General features: G+C 35.3%; 1 protein-coding gene across 1 annotated transcript; it reads left to right on the top strand.

Annotated features, from left to right (window-relative positions):
- The first annotated feature begins 685 nt into the window (after positions 1-685).
- Positions 686-21714, top strand: LOC123894480 (embryonic abundant protein VF30.1-like). Its single transcript, XM_045944493.1, has 3 exons — positions 686-840; positions 1260-1368; positions 20597-21714. Exons 1-3 carry the CDS (start codon positions 802-804, stop codon positions 21538-21540), a joined length of 1092 nt encoding a protein of 363 aa, XP_045800449.1. The 5' UTR covers positions 686-801; the 3' UTR covers positions 21541-21714.
- The last annotated feature ends 510 nt before the right edge of the window (positions 21715-22224 follow it).

The following is a 22224-nucleotide window of genomic DNA, read 5'->3' on the forward strand; positions in this document are numbered from 1 at the left end:
TCATCCATGTCACAATATTCTTTTTGAAGTTATATTGGAATCAATAAAATTTGAATCTAAGATTTCATGTTCATACTATCCAAACTTCTTATTACTAAATCAAAGGTTACATGTCACAAAATTCTTATTAAGTAGTTCCAATGACAAATATATTTTGTAAAAAAATAATAGTATATAAATATTGAACTGGTTGTTCAGAAATAATGTGAGCTGGCGCGATGTCTCAACTAGCGGTAGAGAATTGATAATGGTGATGAGCTCGACGATCCTTGTAACAGCCCAGGCCCCACCACCTTAGGTGGTCCCGGCACTGCCACCTCACGATCTTCTCCACCCCCATCTCTAGTGAAGTTTTTGCGTTCCGTGGGAATCGAACCACGTACCCTGGGGTTCAACTACGTGTTCAATCCATTCCACGTAATTGCTTTTATCTCATTTTGATTGACCTTGACGTGTGTTGGACTTTTAGCCGATCTAGAACAGTGTTGATACTTTATGATTATTTTTTTACAACTAGTATGTTTGTCCAATAATAAGTTGTATGAATTTGACTAAATAAAGTTATTTTCAAATCTTATTGTCATTTTTCCAAGATTGTCATTTCAAATAATAAGTTGTTATATTTTCTAAAGTTATAGACTTAGGATATTATTTTAACATGTATCAATTGGATTGCTAAACGACAAAATGGAGTTCACACATCTATCTATTTTTAACATGACCATCGAGTTCACTATATATTGCACCAGTACGTCTTTCAAACTCAGACACTCACTGAATTTCTACCACTTCATAGCTTAAATGGAGTTCACACATCTATCTCTTTTAGCTCTATTTTTTGTAAGTTTTATATTTTTTGTTTTGCTTGAGATCACTTTGTATTAACTTTCCAACAATTTTTTGTGTGATTTAGAGATTCATGTTTCATAATGAATTACTTTGTGAATTAAGGCCTCTTACGTACTACTACTTTCTTCTTTAATTATAAGACTATGTTTGATAAAAATATATTATTTTAAAATAATATATAAATGTAAATATTAACATATAAGATCTTGTTCAATTTGTTTTGATGAGTATTTTTAAAATTTTAAATTTTTAAATTTTTACTAATAAACAATTAAAGATATTAGTGATCAAAATTGTGCATTGACGTACGTGCAGTGGTCAAACAGAATCTTATAATTAGTGAGGGAGGTAGTATTAGAAATTATAATTAAATGGTATGTTTAATATCCTAACTTGAATTTATTTTGCAGTTGACTCTCATTGTAGGAATCAATGGATCTAAATCAGGAGAAGAATATTGGAAATCTGTATGGCTGAATACTCCTATACCTAAAGCACTTTCAGATCTATTGATGTCCGGTTAGTACATAGCATAAATAATTCTGCCTAATGATAGGAGTAATTTATTTGACAATGTTGATTTTGGGTGAGTTTGTTTAAGTTTTTTAAAAAGTGATTTTTCTTAAAAAATGAGAGATTTTTTTTAGAGATTTTGAAGAAAATTTAAAATTACTTTTTCGTTTGTTTACAATTATAAAATTTATTTTCTTCCATCGACTTCACTTTGCACATGGTTTATGATTTTAAAAAAGGATTAATAGATATTTACTCCCCTACAATGTGGGCGAGTTTTGGTTTATCCCTATAATTTGAAGATTCTCTCATTTATCCCCTCATAGAATATGTTGACTTAAAATTCCACAAAAATGATGACTTGACATGGTTGGTGAGGGGGTAAACCAAAATTCGCTAACATTACAAAGGACAAAATGACAGAATCTTAAGTCAACATATTCGCCTAGAACTTCGACCCGTGCGGTGCACGGGTCTAATTAGTCTAATATGTAACAAAAAAAATTGTAATATTAAAAGGTATTTTTATAAAAAACTTTATTGTAAGCAAATGATGCGGGTTTGATTCCCACTGTAGACAAATTTAATTTTTTTTTTAAATTTAAAACTGCAATAAAAAGAGAGAAAAAATAAGCGGGAAAAAGATTAGGTTTAAGGTTAACGTATCGGAATAAACTTAGAATATATACAAGAGAAGATTAGGTTAACATATAGGATGACAAAATTACACTTCAGGTCCTTTATCTTATTTTCTTGTAACACTTTGGTCCTTTATCTTTTTTTTTTTGTAACATTTTGATCCTTTATCTTTTATTTGCAACACTTTGGTCCTTTATCTTTTTTATTTGTAACACTTTAGTCCCTTTTTTTGTAACACTTTGGTGCTTATCTTATTTATTTATGAAAAATAAAGGATCTAAATATTACAAATAAAAAAAATATAAAGGACCAAAGTGCTACAAAAAAAAGATAAAGACCAAAGTGTTACAAAAAAATAAGATAAAGGACCTGAAGTGTAATTTTGCCTATTAGGATTTTTAACTTTAATCACAATTGAAACACATGCTCTAGTGGTTGAAAAACTTTATTGTAAGCAAAGGATGCAGGTTCGATTCTCACTATAGACAAATTAATTTATTTTTTAATTTAAAACTGCAATAAAAAGAGAGGGAAAATGATTAGGTTTAGGGTTAACTTATCGGAATAAGCTTAAAATATAAAAGATAAGAGATAATAGAAGATTATAAATGCATTTAATATTAGGTTAACATATTAGGATTTTTAACTTTAATCATAATTGAAGCACATGCTCCAGTGGTTGAAAAACTTTATTGTAAGCAGAGGATGCGGGTTCTGTAACAACCAAACCCATTATTTAAGTAATTCTACCTTTTAAAAAAAAGATCTATTTCAAAATACGCAACGGAAAAATCGAAATTTATTTATAGAACATTGGTTCTATGCATTACACTCCTCTTTACAAAAATACTAACGTAGTTAATTAGTAAAAATGCTTGTTTATACAAATCTTGAATAAAATAATGTATTTATTAACTATACAAAACAACCTAGATAAGGAGACTCCATATACATATAAAACCCCTTTTTCCCGTGTTACAATCAGAGCGGAGCTTCACAAACACTTGAACAACGATAAACACATAACCTGTGAAATCTGGTCCCAAACCAGTCAAATACACAAAACAGAGAGTTAGAAAACATAATCATCAACATTTTAGTGTGAGAAATATACTCACACTTCATCATTATTATCATGCATATTCTAACTCACAAATATACATTAATATCTTCATTCAATAATAGATTACAAGATAATTGTAATCAAAGCATCATTTATAAACAACAAAGCATCACAAGCATACATTCTTAATCTTAGTTCAATTATAAGATTATTAGGCATCAACACATAGAAGTATCATTTAGAGTTAATAAAACATCTAACACTTCAATCAATTATAGATTACAATATAATTGTAATCAACACATCATCTAGCAAGTATAAACAATTCATCACAAGTTCCAGATATGTGTCACACACCAATTATCACGTAATGTACATATAATCCTAATGCAATCTAATGCCACAACTTATGCTATGTCACCCTAGACATATCTAATGCATGTGGTACCATCTTCTTTATTAGAGTATCTCACCTCTAATATCCTTCTTTATCGGATAAATATAATCCGATATCCTTCTTTATTAGAATATCCAATATCCCTAATATAATTCATGAATGCATGTATGTTTTCATGAATACTCTCACACAATCATTTTAATTAGCATTAAGCTCTTCATTTACTAATGTGGAACACTATCCAACATTATTTCTTTATTAAGATAACACTATAAGTCAATTGTATTAAGCATGCATTGAAGGTGTGAAAACACAAGAAGGGGGGGGTTGAATTGTGTTTTAGCTAAGTTAAAACTTTTTCAAGTTCTTAACTCAACTACTTTCGCAGCGGATAAATAACACAAATAATAACAAGAGAGAGAGAGAGAAATCACACAAGCAATTTATACTGGTTCCTCTCACAAAACGAGAGTAGTCCAGTCCCCTTGCACTTCCAAGGGAGTTCACTATAATCACACAAGATTACACCTGCTCAAGCACACAAGCAAGAGACTTCTCAACAATGCTCAAGCACACAAGCAAGAGACTTCACACTTAAGCACACAAGCTTAAGTTTCCTCAAGTAATAGTAAAGTGTATAAAAATATACAAGTGCTCTTAGATGAACCTAAAGAGAGCAAATACAAATAATACAGAGTATTTGACTAAAGTGCAAAAACACTTGATGAAAGGTTCAGAGCTTGTATACACAGCGTTCAGAGTTTGTTCAGCGCACGTTCAATTCTTGATAAAATTATATATTTTTGTAGCTGATTCTTCTAGTATATATATACCACTAGAAAAGAGTCGTTGCAAAAAGAACCGTTGGAGTTGATAATCTTTTGTCTTCAAGCAGTCTGTCTTGATGCAGTTTGGTTGTATCCAAAACTGAGAAAGAGTTTCAGTTACTTTGACTACAGCAGAGAAGACTTTCCTTATTCAGCTAACAAAACTGAAAACCCACGTTCTCAAAAGAGAACAGACAAACTGAGGGTAGCTGAGCTGATCAGGCTTGAAGGGTCCTTTTCTTCATTGGTAGAAGAGTTGACTTGCAAAGGGAATCTTCACAGATAACAAAATGATCTTCAGAGGTTGATGACGCTTTAGTCACTCAAGAAGTTCTGAAGACTTCATCCTCTGAAGGTTGTAACTTCTGAAGTCCAACATCTTCTGAGCGCTTGTGAACTTCTGAATTCACATCCTCTGAACTTCATTCAGAGCTTATATGATGCTTATATCTGCACACTTAAAATAAATTTTTAGTCCTTCCAATTGTTAATTAATACTTTGTTATCATCAAAACCTTTATAGATTTAGGGGCAAACCTTTTTAAATCAATTTTGTTCCAACAATCTCCCCCTTTTTGATGATGACAAACATCAGTATTAATTGACAATTGTTGTTAAATTAACTTATCATGTTTCTCTTAGGTTTATGAGGTTTGCAAGCTCCCCCTAAGATTGATACTCCATAAAGTCTGAACTTTATGTTTTATCCATGATATTTTAATTTAGTATAAGATTAAGATGGTTTGAAATAAAATCAATTTCATATCTTTCTTCAAAGTGAGAGGTTTGCAAGCTCTCCCCCTAAGTCTCATAAGACTAAGTTAAAATTGCACTCTTAACTTATCCTTACTTATGAAATTTATTTCAGTTTCAACTAACTTAGTCTCCACATTGAAATACGTAATACAACTTAAAAGTAACAACTTTTAACTTAACGGATAAAAGCGAGATAAAAGTGGTTTCAGTTTTGAACTTATCACTTATCAATTAATGCGTAACTACTCCCCCTTTTGTCATTATCAAAAAGTAAAAAAAATTTATATAACCAAGACAGTCAAAGAAAGAAGAGTGGTTGTTACAAAGGTGAATTAATTTTCAAAACAAAAACCAACGCGCTCAAAGGTTTATAAAAGGTGAGCGAGTTAACATGCCTTCTTCACGTAAAAACAAGAATAAACGAGTAAATCAAGAGAGACTAGGAAGAATGAAAAGATTTAGTTTACGCATCGCAGAGTTTAAGAGAAAGAAGGACGAAGATAAACGCGAAGACGAGGAGAAAAATAAAGAAGACAACAAGAAACCACAAGATGCGGAGATAATAATCATCTCTTCAGATTCTGAAGCTGAGGAGAATGAAGATGATGCTGACTATGTTGAGTTTTTGGCTAGCTATGTTCCAGAAGAGGAACAAGAAGAAGAAGAACAAGAGCAAAACCCGGATCCCATAGAGATTTCATCAGATGATGCTGAGGAGAAATCAGAGATTTCTTCTGAGTTTTATCCATCTGATTAGGATTAGGTTGTCTTTTTCTTTTTCTTGTTACCAATGTACTCAACATTGTTGGAGCATTAATAAAAAAAATTTCGTTTTAAAAAAAACATCTTGTGTTCTTATGTTCTTATTTATCAAGAAAATATAAATATCAAGTGAACATGAAATAAGTAATCAATCAAAACATAGACAAAACAACTTGAAATAGATAAACCAGAAAAAGTGTTCAGAAGATAAACAAGAAAATAAAAAGAAAGCTCAAAAACATGTGCATAGAATCCTAGGGTTTCTTAAGAAAGGCTAAGAGCTGGTCGAATTTGTCATGCAGAGATCCCACATTTGAAACCAGACCATCCACTTTGGATTCCAAGTTGAGGTGAGCTGTCCTTTGCATTTCCAATCCTTCTTGCTGCTCCCTCAGAGCTTCTTGAAAGATCTGCAACTGATTACTAACAACGGGAGCTTGATCTTGAACCACAGGCGCTTGTTCTTCAACCAAGGGTGCCTTGCCTTTATCAGAGGGTTCACCTTCCTCTGGGTAATCAATCATCAGGACATCATCCTGGTTCAGCACATTCAGTACATCCTCTTCTGTGGCATCCTCATTATGTAGCTCATTTGCCAACTCAGCAACTCTAGCAGCAGCCTCTTCCAGTCGTTCATTCTTAATCCGTTGATCCTCAAGACGTTGCAAAAGAGTAGAATCAACCCAGCAATCCTTGAATGCAGACAGACGCCTCACAGCAGCAGATATAGCGGCAAGCTTAGCACGCTCATATTCGTCATGATTGAAAGGCGTTAACCTTTTCAATTCAGCCCTAGCCAAACTTTCCCTCATGAAGCTTATCACATCCAAGTCTCTTCTTCCAACCACAGCCTTAATTTCCTCAGCAGCACCATCCAAAGCATTGCAAATCCTTGCCTTAATGCTTGAAACTTCCAAATCCACATCAGAAGGACAAACTAGAAACCTGTCCTTTAGCAAAGATAATCTAACCAAGTCATCATGAAACTGAGTGGATAGATTACAGAAAGGATTGGATGATGAGGGTGAAGGATTGGGAATGGTAGAGAGATTGGTTGATTCATTAGCAGGATTGTCAATGATGACAACTTCTGCCTCTGAAGGCTTGGGAGCACAAGTGTGAATACGCTCAGGAGAAGCATGTTCAGCACTTGGGTTAGGATGGGGTTCAGGGGTTGGTTCAGATGATGAGATGTCAGAAGTTGATTCAGGGTAAATATATTCAGAAGATGGTTCAGGAGTTTTATGTTCAGCTGTTGGTTCAAGGGTTGGTTCAGGAGATATATGTGGAGAGGGTTGTTTGATGGGAGAGGTTGGTTCAGCATTTGGAATATCTGGTTGAGGTTCAGATGGTGATGTGATAGGTGTTTCTTTTTGTGGTTGAGGTTGAGGTGATTTAGGTTTAGGTGGTGATGTGATAGGTGTTTCTTTTTGTGGTTGAGGTTGAGGTGATTTAGGTTTAGGTGGTGATGAAGGTTTCTGGGTGAAAGTTTGATTATTAAGAGGGTCAGGGCTAAGATGTTTTTCTAGTTCAGATAGGGGGTTATCAGAGGTTGGAATATCAGAGGTTGGTAAAATAGTTCTGAGAGGTTTGGTGTAACCTATTCCAATCTCATTTTCATTAAAGATGAACTTGGTAGACTTACCTTTACCTTTAGGAGTAGGAGCAGGTCTTTTCCTCAAACGTGCAGCCAGAGTCTCTTCATCAGAATCAGTTTCTGATTCAGAGGATTCACTTTCTTCACTTTCCTCTTCATCATCAACAATGATAGGCTCCTTTGATGATGATACAGCAGCTTTTCCAGTCAAAGCTTCATGTTTCCTCTTTGTTCTTTGCTCAGCAGTAGCTTCTTCTACCTTAACCTTCTTCTGAGCCAGAAGATCGGGTTTTTCTTGTTCAGCTTTCCTCTTTGGTTTCCTCTTAGGATTATACATGTTTACGGGAGCTGGAGGAACCATACTTCTATCAACAACAAATCCTTCTTGTCTGAGCACTTCCAAATAGTCCTGAATGATGTGCTCAGCATCAGCTTCTGAGATAACTGGATATCCATCCACATACAGGCGATCTTCCAGTCTAACTCTAAATTCTTGTTTAGGTTGAACCAGCTTGGTGTTGATTAAGTGCATCTTTGTTAAGAAGCTTGCATTCAGAACTTCTGGTGAGAGCTTCTGAGCCATAAGTTCTGGATAGAACTTCTTCAGATTCTGAACAATGTGACCTTGGTACAGAAGATCTGAAAGCAATCTAGGATAAACAATGGTTGTTTTCCTCTGAGACTTGCTTTGGAAGATGGCTTCACAGATCCTCTCAAAAAAGTATTTACCCAGATTTACTTTCCTTTCAGTCAGAAGAAAGTAAATCAGATGACGATGAGGCCACGAGATAGTATCAGTACCACCAACTCTTGGACTGATAGTTGACAAGATAATCTTGAATAAAACCCTGCACTCATCTGTCAGACCTTTAACTTTGCCCTTCAACTTCATATCAATGCACATCCTGTGCAGAAGTTCTTCTCTGAATCTTGTATCCTTTTCGAAATCATCCAGCACCAAACCAGAGTTGTCCAAACCCAACAACGCATTGAAGTGAATTGGAGAAAAAGTAAGATTGATACCACAGATGTTAGACCTAATCTGTGTACCAGTGAACTCCAAAAGACCCATCTCCTTCCTAGTTTTTCCTTTCAGACTAGGATTTCTTTCGATTGCGGCAAGTTCTTCTTGCTTAGCTTCATACTTAGAGAAAACTCGTGCTTTCATCCAGAATTTCTTCAAAAGATCTGGATAGATAGGACCATTCAACATGTCGAAGTACTTGTTCCATCCTTGAGCAGAGAAGTACGGCTTCACATCATACCCATTTTCTTTCAAACTGTCAAAGTCGACCATCTTCTCAGGTAGTAACGATAGTTGCGATTCTGGGAATTCCATTTCATTCCCAACAATCTGAAGATGTCTAAACATGAACGGTGGAATCTTTGATGAAGACGAAGAACCAGCCATGATGAAGTTTAGGTAAGGGTAGGAACTAATGAGAGAGAAAGAAATTTTTGTTGAAGGTTTAGAGAGAAAAGAAAGTGTAGGTTGTGAAAGTGAGAAGTGTGCAAGTGTATTGTGTAAGTTTTATTTAAATGAGTACAGTTAACATGAAAATAGCAAATTTGGGAAGTTACGCTAATTGACAGAAAGTTGAATACCAAAAATCATCATTAACCACCCACTACCTGACACACGTAGACCACGTGCAAAAGTTTACTCGGTAACTGCTATTTTAATGGACAACTGTTCAGCAGTGAATACTAAACGTTTCCCACTTAAATAGTTCAGAGCCTCTGAGATATTTAAAATTCTCTATCAGAGTTAGGTACTTCAGAGCTTGTGTTTCAGATGATCTGAATCATAAGTTCTGATATACATAACCTCTTACACTTTAAATGCCAAAAAAAATTTTCATTCAGAGATTGAAAACATGTTCAGATGTTTCTTTATAAAATCAAATCTTTCAACAGATAAGGCTTTAGTAAATATGTCAGCCCATTGATTTTCAGTATCAACAAACTTAATATCTATAATGCCTCTCTGAACATAATCTCTGATAAAATGGTGTTTAATTTCAATATGTTTGGCTCTAGAGTGTAGAATAGGATTTTTAGATAAATGAATGGCTGCAGTATTGTCACAATATAAAGGAATATTGTTACTGCTTACCTGGTAATCTTCTAACTGATATTTTAACCAGAGTAGTTGTGTGCAACACTTAGCTGCTGAAATGTATTCTGCTTCTGCTGTAGACAAAGCTATAGTAGTTTGTCTCTTACTAGCCCAGGAGATAAGGTTTTCACCAACAAATTGACAATTGCCACTTGTGGATTTTCTTTCAATTTTATCTCCAGCATAGTCAGCATCACAGAATCCATTTAGCACATAATCATTGGATTTCTTATAGAGAAGTCCAAGATTAGTTGTTCCTTTCAGATACCTAAAGATTCTCTTTATAGCAGTAAGATGAGATTCTCTGGGATCTGACTGGAATCTTGCACATAAACAAACACTGAATAAAATATCTGGTCTAGAGGCTGTCAGATAGAGTAAGGAACCAATCATACCTCTGTAGACCTTTTGATCTACCTTTCCTTCATCATCTGACTTGCCCATGTTGGTAGTTGGATGCATAGGAGTGTTCATTATCTTGCAGTCATCTAGATTGAACTTCTTCAGAAGTTCCTTGGTATATTTTGATTGATGAACATAAGTTCCTTCCTTCTTCTGATTGATTTGAATTCCTAGAAAGAATTTCAATTCTCCCATCATGCTCATTTCAAATTCATCCTGCATTATCTTAGAAAAATTCTTGCACAAGGAAGCATTAGTTGAACCAAAAATAATATCATCAACATAAATTTGAATGATTAAAATGTCTTCTTTGGTTGTTTTTCTAAAGAGTGTGCAGTCAACCTTTCCTTTTTCAAAACCTTTTTCAAGAAGGAAATTACTGAGTCTATCATACCAAGCTCTTGGAGCTTGTTTCAGACCATACAGTGATTTCTTCAATTTAAAAACATGTTCTGGGTTTGAGACATCTTCAAAACCAGGAGGTTGCTTAACATACACTTCTTCAGAAATAAAACCATTTAAGAAGGCACTTTTAACATCCATCTGATACAAGGTTATTCCATGATTAACAGCATAAGATAGAAGTAACCTGATTGCTTCAAGTCTAGCAACTGGTGCAAAGGTTTCAGTATAGTCAATCCCCTCTTGTTGACTGTAACCTTGTGCAACCAATCTAGCCTTGTTTCTTACCACTTCACCTTGTTCATTCAGCTTGTTTCTGAATACCCATTTTGTTCCAATAATGTTCTTGTGTGAAGGCTTAGGCACTAGAGTCCACACATCATTCCTTTGAAATTGATTCAGCTCTTCTTGCATTGCTACAATCCAAGCATCATCTTTCAGAGCTTCATCAATCTTTGAAGGTTCCATCATTGAGATAAGACCAACCAATGATTCCTCATTTCTTAGTTGAGATCTTGTCTTCCTTGGACTATCCTTGTTGCCTAATATCAGTTCCTCTGGATGTGATGATTTGTATTTGAAAGTGTTTCTTGGGGGCTCATCATCTTCAGACTCATCAACATCAGGTTCAGCAGTTGCTTCAGTTCTTTGTTGTTCAGAGTCTGTAGGAACTGTTGTATTCAGAGGTTCTTCAGAGAATGGATGTTCTGAGTAGTTTGGAATATCTGAATATTGATCCTTTGATACCTGAAATCTAGACAAACCTTCCACAAGCTCTGACACATGGTCAGGCTCTTTGTCATCAAATTTGACATGCATAGTTTCTTCCACAGTATGTGTTTCAGAAATATACAGTCTGTATGCTTTTGAGCGTTCAGAGTATCCTATAAAAATACCCTTATACCCTCTAGCATCAAATTTCTTTAGATGGACTTTGTTATTTAAGATGTAACAAGTACATCCAAACTGATGAAAATAAGAAATATCAGGTTTTCTTCCTTTGAACAATTCATAAGCAGTTTTGTTCAACTTAGATCTGATATAGATTCTATTTTGAACATAACATGCTGTGTTTACAGCTTCTGCCCATAAAAACTTTGCTACATTTGTTTCATGCATCATGGTTCTGGCCATTTCTTGCAGAGTTCTATTCTTCCTTTCTACAACCCCATTTTGTTGAGGAGTTCTAGGAGAAGAGAATTCATGCAAAATGCCATATTTTTCACAAAAGTTTTCAAAAGGTTCATTTTCAAATTCTCCACCATGATCACTTCTAACTTTTAAAATAGTGTAGCCTTTTTCATTTTGAATTTGCTTGCAGAAGATGCTAAACTCATCATAAGCTTCATCTTTTGTTCTTAGGAATTTTACCCAAGTCCATCTACTGTAGTCATCAACAATCACTAATCCATACTTCTTTCCATTGATAGAGGCAGTGTGAACTGGCCCAAAAAGATCAATGTGAAGAAGTTCCAATGGTCTTGAGGTAGAGACAATGTTCTTAGGTTTAAAAGATGATTTTGTAATCTTTCCTTTTTGACATGAACCACAAAGTGTGTTTGAGTGATATTTAATTTTAGGTAAACCTCTGACAAGGTCAAGCTTACTAAGCTTAGAGATTAACCTCCAGTTAGCATGGCCTAACCTCTTATGCCAGATCCATTTTTCTTCACTCAAGGTCAAAAGACACATCACTTTTTGTTCATTCAAATCAGAAAGATTAATTTTATAAACATTGTTCTTTCTCAGACCTTTGAATATCATGGTGTTATCAGATTGTTTAGACACAGTACATGATTCTTTATTAAAGACAACTACATAACCATTGTCGCAAAATTGACTTATGCTCAATAGGTTATGTTTGAGTCCATCAACTAACCAAACATCATTAATAGATAAGGAGGAATTACCTACTGTACCTGTACCTATTATCTTTCCTTTTTGATTACCTCCAAAGCCAACAGATCCTCCTTCTTTCATAGCCAGCTTAGAAAATAGTTGTTTGTCACCAGTCATATGCCTTGAACATCCACTATCCAAATACCATGAATGATTCATGATACTTCTTTGAGTGGCAGGCTGTATGAGAAACAACTTTAATCATTGCGATAGAACTCTTTATCAAGATTAATGATAAAGTCATCCCAGTATTCTTCCTCTTCAATTTCCAAGTTCTGATTGTTAACTTGAGAACTTGTCAACCATGTGTCTAGGACATAAGCCCTTCTTCCTTTGCATAGGACTTGTTTCCATACTTTAGGTAAGGCATATCCTTTCCTAGTTGGTAAATCTGAATGATACATTATTTCAGCTTTTGGTACCCATCTTCTGGGTCCACGCTTGTTAGTCCACACATGCTTACTATGTTGTCTAGTGTTAGAGAAAGATCTTGGTTTGGAATAATAACCTTTTTGAAATCTTTTCTTTGTTTGAAATTTGTTATTGTTCCAAGATTTGGATTGTTTATGATTCCAGGGTTTGTATCTATTATCAATCCCATGTTTTGATTGATTATATCTACTGACTCTAGAATCATAAATAATCTGAGTCTTGTACTTCATCTGAGATTTGGAGTTAGAATTTTTCTTTTTAAAAACTTCTGATGTTTTAGGTTGACTAGCTTCAGGTACTGAAGTTCCTTTGAATCCAGAATTTGAAGTCTCAGATGTTGAAGCTTTCAGAACTTCTGAACTAATGTTCTCAGGTTCTGAACAACTTCTATCTTCTGAACTTTTCTTTCCAGATCCTGAGGAACTAGGTTCCTCTGAGCTGTCAGCTTCTAAATCACTCAGATCATCATTGTTATTTTCACAAATGCCAGGATTCTTTCCCTCTTCACTTGGTGGAACAACATAATAAACCCAAGATTTTCCAACCTTTTTGGCAAAGGTCTTCAGCTTTGAATATGTTCTACCATATTCATAGCCAAGTCCTTCTCCTCTATGTCTTAAAACATTATAAATTCTATTAGCAGCTTTGCTCTTCCCAAGGTTGAGATGCACAAACTGTTGAAGAGCTATTTCCTGCTCATCAATAGGTTTGTGACAAACAGCACAACCCTTTTCAAAGTCATCTACTCTATTCAGAGTTTCTTGATATAGACCTTGAAAATGTTCTGCTTGCTCAGTCAGAGTGTTAAGCTTTTCTTGTAAAACTTTTTGTTTACTAAACACTCTGAGATGTTTCTCAATGACCTTGTTAAGTGCAGTTATAAGTTGAGATTTAGAGCAATCAGAGAATACCTCATCAGTTACTTCTGAATCTGATTCTGATTCATCGTCTGAGTCTATATCTGAGTCAGCTGAAGCCATCAGGGCTAGATTTGCCTCTTCTTCTTCCTCAACTTCTTCCTCAGATGATAGCTCTTCAAAAGTAGCCATCAGACTCTTTTTCAATTTGCTCTTGAATTGTTGCTTCTTTGAGCTGTATCTTTTGTTTTTGTCTTTAGCAGACATTTCTGGACAATCAGCAATAAAGTGTCCTGGCTTCTTACAGTTGAAGCAGTTCTTCTGATCATCCTTTTTGCTGACAAAATTTCTGGAGCTGTTACCTCTGAAATTTCTTTTGTTAAATCTGTTCCATTGCTGAAACTTGGTGAATAAAGCAAACTCATCCTCATTCATCTCATCCTCTTGACCATCAGCAGAAGATTCTTCTTCAATATCAAGAAGCTGAGTCTTAAGAGCCTTAGAAGTAGTCTTAGTTGACTGTAAAGCCACTGACTTGGACTTCTTCTTAGTTTCTGAGTCAGCATCCAGAACCATCTCATGGCTTCTGAGATTGCTTATCAGAGCTTCAAGACTCAGAGTCTTGAGATTTTGAGCTTCCTCTATTGCAGTGACCTTAGGTCTCCAAGCAATAGGAAGACTTCTCAGAATCTTCTGAACATGGTCATAGGTGGAATAACTTCTCTTGAGAGCTTTAAGACCAGATACAAGGATTTGAAACCTTGTAAACATAGTCTCAATGTTTTCATCTTGTTGCATAGTGAACAGTTCATATTGCCTTATCAAAAGACTAGCTTTAGCCTCTTGAACCTTTTCATTACCATCATAGGTAGCACACATAGAATCAAAGATAGATTTAGCAGTAGACTTGTCCTCTATTCTGACATAGTCTTCATGTCTAATAGCACCAACAACAATGTCCTTTACTCTATGATGCTTAGTGTAGGTTTTTAAGTTAGCTGGTGTGAGTAACTTTCTATGCTCAATGGACAACCTTCCATGTTCATTTAAGTTTTCAAAAGTTACTCCCAGCTCAACCAAATCCCACAACTCATGATCAATAGCAGTAATATTGCTATACAGTCTTTCCTTCCACCACTCAAATAATGATGCATCACCATTGAATATAGGGGCTTTTCTATTGCCACTATGTTCATGTGATTCATTACTTAAGTAGTCATAACCAAAAGCATTTCTAGGACCACCACCAGCACCACTGGCCTCACCGGCTTCACCGGTTGTTCTAGTACTACTATCGTCTCCTCCAGACATAGTGTTCTCACAAGATCTTTACTGTCTCACTGTTAAGTGAAAGTAACAGACCAGGCGCTCTGATACCAATTGAAGGTGTGAAAACACAAGAAGGGGGGGGGGGGTTGAATTGTGTTTTAGCTAAGTTAAAACTTTTTCAAGTTCTTAACTCAACTACTTTCGCAGCGGATAAATAACACAAATAATAACAAGAGAGAGAGAGAGAGAAATCACACAAGCAATTTATACTGGTTCCTCTCACAAAACGAGAGTAGTCCAGTCCCCTTGCACTTCCAAGGGAGTTCACTATAATCACACAAGATTACACCTGCTCAAGCACACAAGCAAGAGACTTCTCAACAATGCTCAAGCACACAAGCAAGAGACTTCACACTTAAGCACACAAGCTTAAGTTTCCTCAAGTAATAGTAAAGTGTATAAAAATATACAAGTGCTCTTAGATGAACCTAAAGAGAGCAAATACAAATAATACAGAGTATTTGACTAAAGTGCAAAAACACTTGATGAAAGGTTCAGAGCTTGTATACACAGCGTTCAGAGTTTGTTCAGCGCACGTTCAATTCTTGATAAAATTATATATTTTTGTAGCTGATTCTTCTAGTATATATATACCACTAGAAAAGAGTCGTTGCAAAAAGAACCGTTGGAGTTGATAATCTTTTGTCTTCAAGCAGTCTGTCTTGATGCAGTTTGGTTGTATCCAAAACTGAGAAAGAGTTTCAGTTACTTTGACTACAGCAGAGAAGACTTTCCTTATTCAGCTAACAAAACTGAAAACCCACGTTCTCAAAAGAGAACAGACAAACTGAGGGTAGCTGAGCTGATCAGGCTTGAAGGGTCCTTTTCTTCATTGGTAGAAGAGTTGACTTGCAAAGGGAATCTTCACAGATAACAAAATGATCTTCAGAGGTTGATGACGCTTTAGTCACTCAAGAAGTTCTGAAGACTTCATCCTCTGAAGGTTGTAACTTCTGAAGTCCAACATCTTCTGAGCGCTTGTGAACTTCTGAATTCACATCCTCTGAACTTCATTCAGAGCTTATATGATGCTTATATCTGCACACTTAAAATAAATTTTTAGTCCTTCCAATTGTTAATTAATACTTTGTTATCATCAAAACCTTTATAGATTTAGGGGCAAACCTTTTTAAATCAATTTTGTTTTAACATGCATTATCTCACTAAACAAACTCCGGAATCGGAATCTATGCGAAAAACTGGGTAAAATAGATTCTGGGTGCAAAAACTATCAAAAAGTCAACCCTAACGTCAACAGTTGACTACACAGTCTGTTGACTTATGCGCATGGCGCAGAAGCCAGAAATTTTACTCCAGAATAACTGCAGAATTGCGCATGGCGCAGGTGGGCTGCGCATGGGTCTTCTCACAGAAAGATGCGCATGGCGCAGGGGATCAGTCCAAAAGTTGTCAAAACACGATTTTACACGAAAAATCAATTATTTCGAACCAAAATCACTTATTTTACTTCCAGAAAACATACCAAGCATAGATTATGATTATACATGCTCAAAAACACTTAAAAGCAACTTATTAAAATTAATCAATAATCACTTATTTCATGATTTTTGACACCTTTAGATCTAAACTCAAACTATCACTTACCAAAAGATCTACAAATTCCCATTTAAAACTCCCCAAATTCGTTCATACAAATGGTTAAGAGTTTATCTAGCATGTTATGATCCATAGATTTCATTTTCCTTTAGAAAAATCCCGAAACCCAAAACGAAAATGAGTGAAAGAGTTTGGGAATGGAGGAATCGACATCCTCCCCTCTTTATGACCATTCACGAATATGCAATCTAACTCTCGTACCTGGATTTGATGATTATCAAGCTTTCCTCTTAGATCTCTCAAGCTCTTCCTTGCCCTAGCTCTCCTCCTCTTCCTTCTCTCTTCATTCTTCTTGAGCTCACAAGAAAAAAAATGGGTTTCCCTCTCTTCATTTGAGCTTATAAAGCTCTCCCCTTTATTATGCCATAGGCCCAATGGGCCAAAAGCCCAACAACACGGCCCATCACTCACAACGCATCCTAACTCGCTTGTTAACTAGTGTTCTCGTTAAATAATTATTTGTTACTAACTTAATTAAAAGTCATCACAACAATTAATTAAACACTTAAATAGCGAATAATAAAAATCAGATCGTTACAACTCTCCCCCACTTAAAAGATTTTCGCCCTCGAAAATTACTCGACTAAAACAACTCCGGATAACTCCTTTATCCATTTTCCAACAAAACACTCCAAACACTTCACAAAACTAAGTTTATCCCATCCAACACAATTTTTGTCTATTATCAACAAGAGATTAAGGACGGTCAGTTCCTCAATTTATCGATAAATAGTCAACAATTATGATATCGACATAAACCATTCTTATCAAACCGCTAAAATGTCTGCTTCGCACGAAACATCCATAGACTAACATTCTACGGTACTCACAACACTACCCCAAACAGGTACAACCAATCGAACACACTCCGAAAGATACTTCCATGGAATACTCCACAAATCCTATAAGTCTTTGATTCACTCATGAAACACTTAACCGTGATATGTCACTTATCCATATTCGAACCTTATTCCAACTTTGAAATTCTGGCAGGCTGGTGGAAAGATGCTACAGCATCTCGTACCAGTACAGAACACAATAGACAAGTTAAAAGTAAATTAAGTGCAGGAAGATAAATAAGACAGATCATTTGTTAACCAAGTTCGGTGCAACGTCACATAATCTAGGGGATACCAATCCAAGAATGAATCCACTATAATATTTCTAGTACAAAGCCCTCGACCAACACACGGTACTTGACTTATCGCATAGACACTACCCGTGCAATCCTACCTAGGAACCTCCTAGATATGAGACCCCGTCCCAATTCCCTCTAACAACACGTACTGTGTTGCTGTCAACTTTATAACGATCAAAGATGGAGACACCCTCCTACGAAACTAATACCTAGCCAACACTTGACTAAGTTCACAATTTGGAGTTGCTTACAAGCTTCCTCCAAGTAAAATACTCAACTCATTACCTACAGGTTTCTGAGTGAGGACATAATGACCATCTCACAACCCGGGTGGTTCACTTACACCAACTCTCCTAGAGAGTGGCTCAAAGACACGAAACCCTAAAGACTACATCTTTGATGAACAATGGCTTCGGTGCAAAAATAGGTCTGAGTCTTCATTTATTTATAGTCTTCAATTGTCTTGATGTGCAAGCTAGGTTTTCAGACACACACAGCTAGAGTATTGTGGCCAGCCCTAGATTGTTTTAAAAATAAAACAATATTTGATTTAATACAAAAATATATCACGTTATATTTTTGTTTCAAATAATAAACATAAACCGCCTTTAGAGCCTTCAGAGACTTGGAGAACACGGCTCGGTTTGGCTTGGCTCATAAGCTTGATCATAAAAATGAAATAAATCTTCATGCGATATGATCTAAAAATTCTGCGCAAAACAGAGCAAATAATGTTGTACTCGAATGCTTACAACATCTTGTCCAGCATCTGGCTATAACTTGTTTTTGCAAAATATAGCCAACATAAAACCCCTAACAATCTCGCCCTTTGGCAAATTTTGGCTAAAACAATCTTTGACAGATAAGCATCTTGGTCCTCTATCTTCAATGTGTAACTCTTGCCTTCAATCTGTTGACCTTCAGATTAGACACACATGTTAAGCATTCATAATTAAGCATGTAAAAGTTACCCATATTTCTATGACTATAACTAACTAAGTCACCCATATTGCTATGACTGTGACCCAAATCACCCATATTTCTATGACTGTGATCCTAAGCATAAAAGTCATCCATATTTCTATGATTATGACTAAGCACGATGAATCATCCATATTTCTATGATTATAAAATTATGATCATGCCCTATGCTACAAGTTTAAATGCCTTTTGAAGTTCTTGCATGCACATCACCCAAAGCAGAAAATAAATTTTTCTCCCCCTCAAAACATGCATATCATCATGCACACATACACCCAAGTGCTATACCAGATGCTATAACATTTGTCATCACATCATGCACAAAAACACTTCAGAATATTACTCCCCCTTTTTAGCCAAACATTCTGACAAATAAAGTCAGTAGCAAAATACATATTATCAGAGCTGAGAGAACCACAAAGTGCATATTACAGACCAGGTGCATACGAGGTACAATGAATATCAGGGCATAGCCCACACAAATGACCAGAGGATAGAAGCCACGAAAAAGGGAACAAGTGGGCTGTCATCCACAATATCATAAAATATAACCATGCTCCAACAATATAGCATGAAGGTCATAAGTCATAGGGCATAAGCCCACACTACCTCCACCACATCAAACTCATAGTGCGCAGATAGAGGAGATTCCCTCTTACATACAACATCAGAGACGATCAACACTCATAAAACAAACATCTCCCCCTTGTTTTCACAATATGACAATGGCATAAAAAAAATTGTTCCAGAAAACCAGCTTCTCATAAGACAAATTTTTTCTTCTAGACACACTATTCTCATGATGAAAAGATACATTATCCATGACAGCAGAAGGAACATTTAGAGGAATCTTCATACCTCTTATACTCTTTATTAAAGATGAGCCGGAAGATGCTATAACATGTTGCTCCTCATCAAAATCTGAGTTACTAGAGGAAATTTTTTTTTCCCTACGGGCTTTTCTTCTTTGGCTCAGCAAGAGCTTCCTTAGCAGGACTTTCCCTTGAGTTAAGGTTGTCCACATAAATAACATTCAAGTCTGCATCCTTGTCCTTCTCAGCAGACCCTTATCCTCAAGATGTTCAGAAACAGTTTTTATATTCTTATCAGATTGAGAGATTACAACAGTGTTATAGAAAAATTATTGTAACAAATTATAAGAGATAATAGAAGATTATAAAAAAACTTTATTGTAAGCAAATGATGCGGGTTCGATTCCCAGTAGACAAATTAATTTTTATTTTAATATAAAACTGCAATAAAAAGAGAGGGAAAATAATTAGGTTTAGAGTTAGCTTATCAGAATAAGCTTAGAATATATAAGAGATAAGAGATAATAGAAGCTTATAACTGCATTTAACATTATGTTAACATATTAGGTTTTTTAACTTTAATCACAATTGAAGCACATGTTTTAGTGGTTGAAAAACTTTATTGTAAGCAAACGATGCGGGTTCGATTCCCAGTAGACAAATTAATTTTTATTTTAATATAAAACTGCAATAAAAAGAGAGGGTAAAAGGGAGAATCTTCATATTACATGGGCAATCCAAAAAACAATATATTACAATGAAGTAAACGAAAACTTGGCCACATTGCAGAGGAGGGTATAAATACCTATTAACCCTTAAAAAAAAAAATTGAAAAAAGTTGTTGAAAACAACTTTTCATTTTAAAAGAAAAATTATTTTTTACTAAAACAATTTTTAAAATAATCTTAAACAAACACAACTAAAAAAAAAAGCGATATGTTTTGGAAAAAATACATTCTTTTGCTAAAAAATCCGAATTAAAGGGGGCCATTATTATTTTTAACATTTTCACTCAGTTTCGAATCTAAAATATCCCAATTGCATGTGTGTGAGTTTTTTTTTTTTTGGTTTACAATGAGCTGGGGATCGAACCCATGTCCTATAGCAAACTACCCAAATCCCTCACCACCTGGTGGCTTTCGTGTATGTGAGTTTTATAATAATAGGACTATTTTATTTTATGGATTAGATTTTTGTTGATGTAGATAGTGGAACCGATATGCCTATTAAAGGCGAAGAAGAGAAGCAATATTGGACTGTCTTTTTTGAGCATGACCTCTATCCCGGCAGTCGAATGAGTTTGGCGACCCACAAACATTCGGATCTTCAACCATCACGATCAAGGGCAGAGGAACCAGTCGAAAAAGAAAGTAAGCCTTTTGAAACTCGCAAATGGCTTGGGAAAGCAAGTCAGCCTTTTGGCATTGCTGCATGGAGGGATAAAAAAACAAGTGATAAAGCAAGTCAGCCTTCTGGAGTTTATATATGGAGGGATCAAGAAACAAGTGAAGCAAATCAACCTTTTGGAATTAACATATGGTGGGATGGAAAAACTAATGAAAAAGAAAATCAACATTTTGGATTCCTCATATGGCAAGACAAAACTACTAAAGTAGAAAATAAAAAACCAAGTCAAAATTTTGAAACACAAACATTAGATGAAAAAGAGACACACATTCTTCATGACTATTGTGGAAGACCATCAGCAATAGGGGAAGACAAACATTGTGCATCATCACTAGAATCAATGATGGATTTTGCCATTTCAAAGCTTGGGAAAAATATCAAAGTGGTATCAAGTTCGTTTGCTCAAAATCAGGACGAATATGTGGTGGAGGAAGTGAAGAAATTAGGAGACAAAGCAGTGATGTGTCATAGATTAAATTTTCATAAAGTTGTATTTTATTGCCACCAAATAAATGCGACAACAACTTACATGGTTCCATTGGTGTCTTCTGATGGAACTAAATCTAAGGCACTAACTATCTGCCACCATGATACAAGAGGTATGGATCCTAATATGCTTTATGAAGTTCTCAAAGTGAAGCCTGGAACTATTCCTATTTGTCATTTTATTGGCAATAAGGCTGTGGCTTGGGTACCCAATGATGATGTGAGTGAGTCTGATGGCCATCCTTGTGTCATATAGCGGATTTGTATATTTAGTCTTTTATGTATAAGAATATATAATCAATGTATTCCAAATAAAACTATGGCCAGCCAATGTACTATGGTAATGCTTAGAAAAACTGTTGTGTTTCTATGGATGGATCATGGATTCCAAAACCATGCTAATGAAATGTTATTTATCATGTTATTTATTTACGCTCTTGATTTTAGGGAAAGGAAACCTTAGTAATTTAGAGTCTGACAACGAAGTAAGTAAAGTTTGACAAAAAATTATATCCACCAATAATTGAATTCGGATTCTTTTGAACAATCAGTCATAGGAGCAACTCAATATCTTAGTTTACATGAGACTAGTTTAAAAAGCAATTATAAGAACTACAAAAGGTTATGTTGAAGCCGAAATACACTATCAAGACTTTTATTTTTTGGATAAGAACGTATTATCAACACTTTGAGAGAATAAAATGTAGAGAGTGATGCAATAGGTTGAAAATATGAAGGAAAAAAAAAAAGAGAAATGGAGAAAAATTGAGCTTAACGATCAGGAGTTTGTGATTGAAGAATTCAAATAAGAGTTATTTAGCATGCATCCGGACAAGGCTCGGGGACCGGATGACTTGAATTCGGCATTCCACAAAAGGTTTTAGGATTTATGTGGAAGAGAGATTTTTAATACAAGTTTACAATGGCTATAAAGAGGAAG

This window comes from Trifolium pratense, linkage group LG7 (genome assembly GCF_020283565.1).
Source record: "Trifolium pratense cultivar HEN17-A07 linkage group LG7, ARS_RC_1.1, whole genome shotgun sequence".
NCBI classification, from domain to species: Eukaryota; Viridiplantae; Streptophyta; class Magnoliopsida; order Fabales; family Fabaceae; genus Trifolium; species Trifolium pratense.

Bases quoted from the DNA above. Each gene is read 5' to 3' on its own strand.
- LOC123894480 (XM_045944493.1), top strand. From the start codon at position 802: ATGGAGTTCACACATCTATCTCTTTTAGCTCTATTTTTT. The intron at 841-1,259 runs GTAAGTTTTATA...TTTATTTTGCAG, and splicing joins CTCTTTTAGCTCTATTTTTT to TTGACTCTCATTGTAGGAAT. The intron at 1,369-20,596 runs GTTAGTACATAG...TTGTTGATGTAG, and splicing joins TTCAGATCTATTGATGTCCG to ATAGTGGAACCGATATGCCT.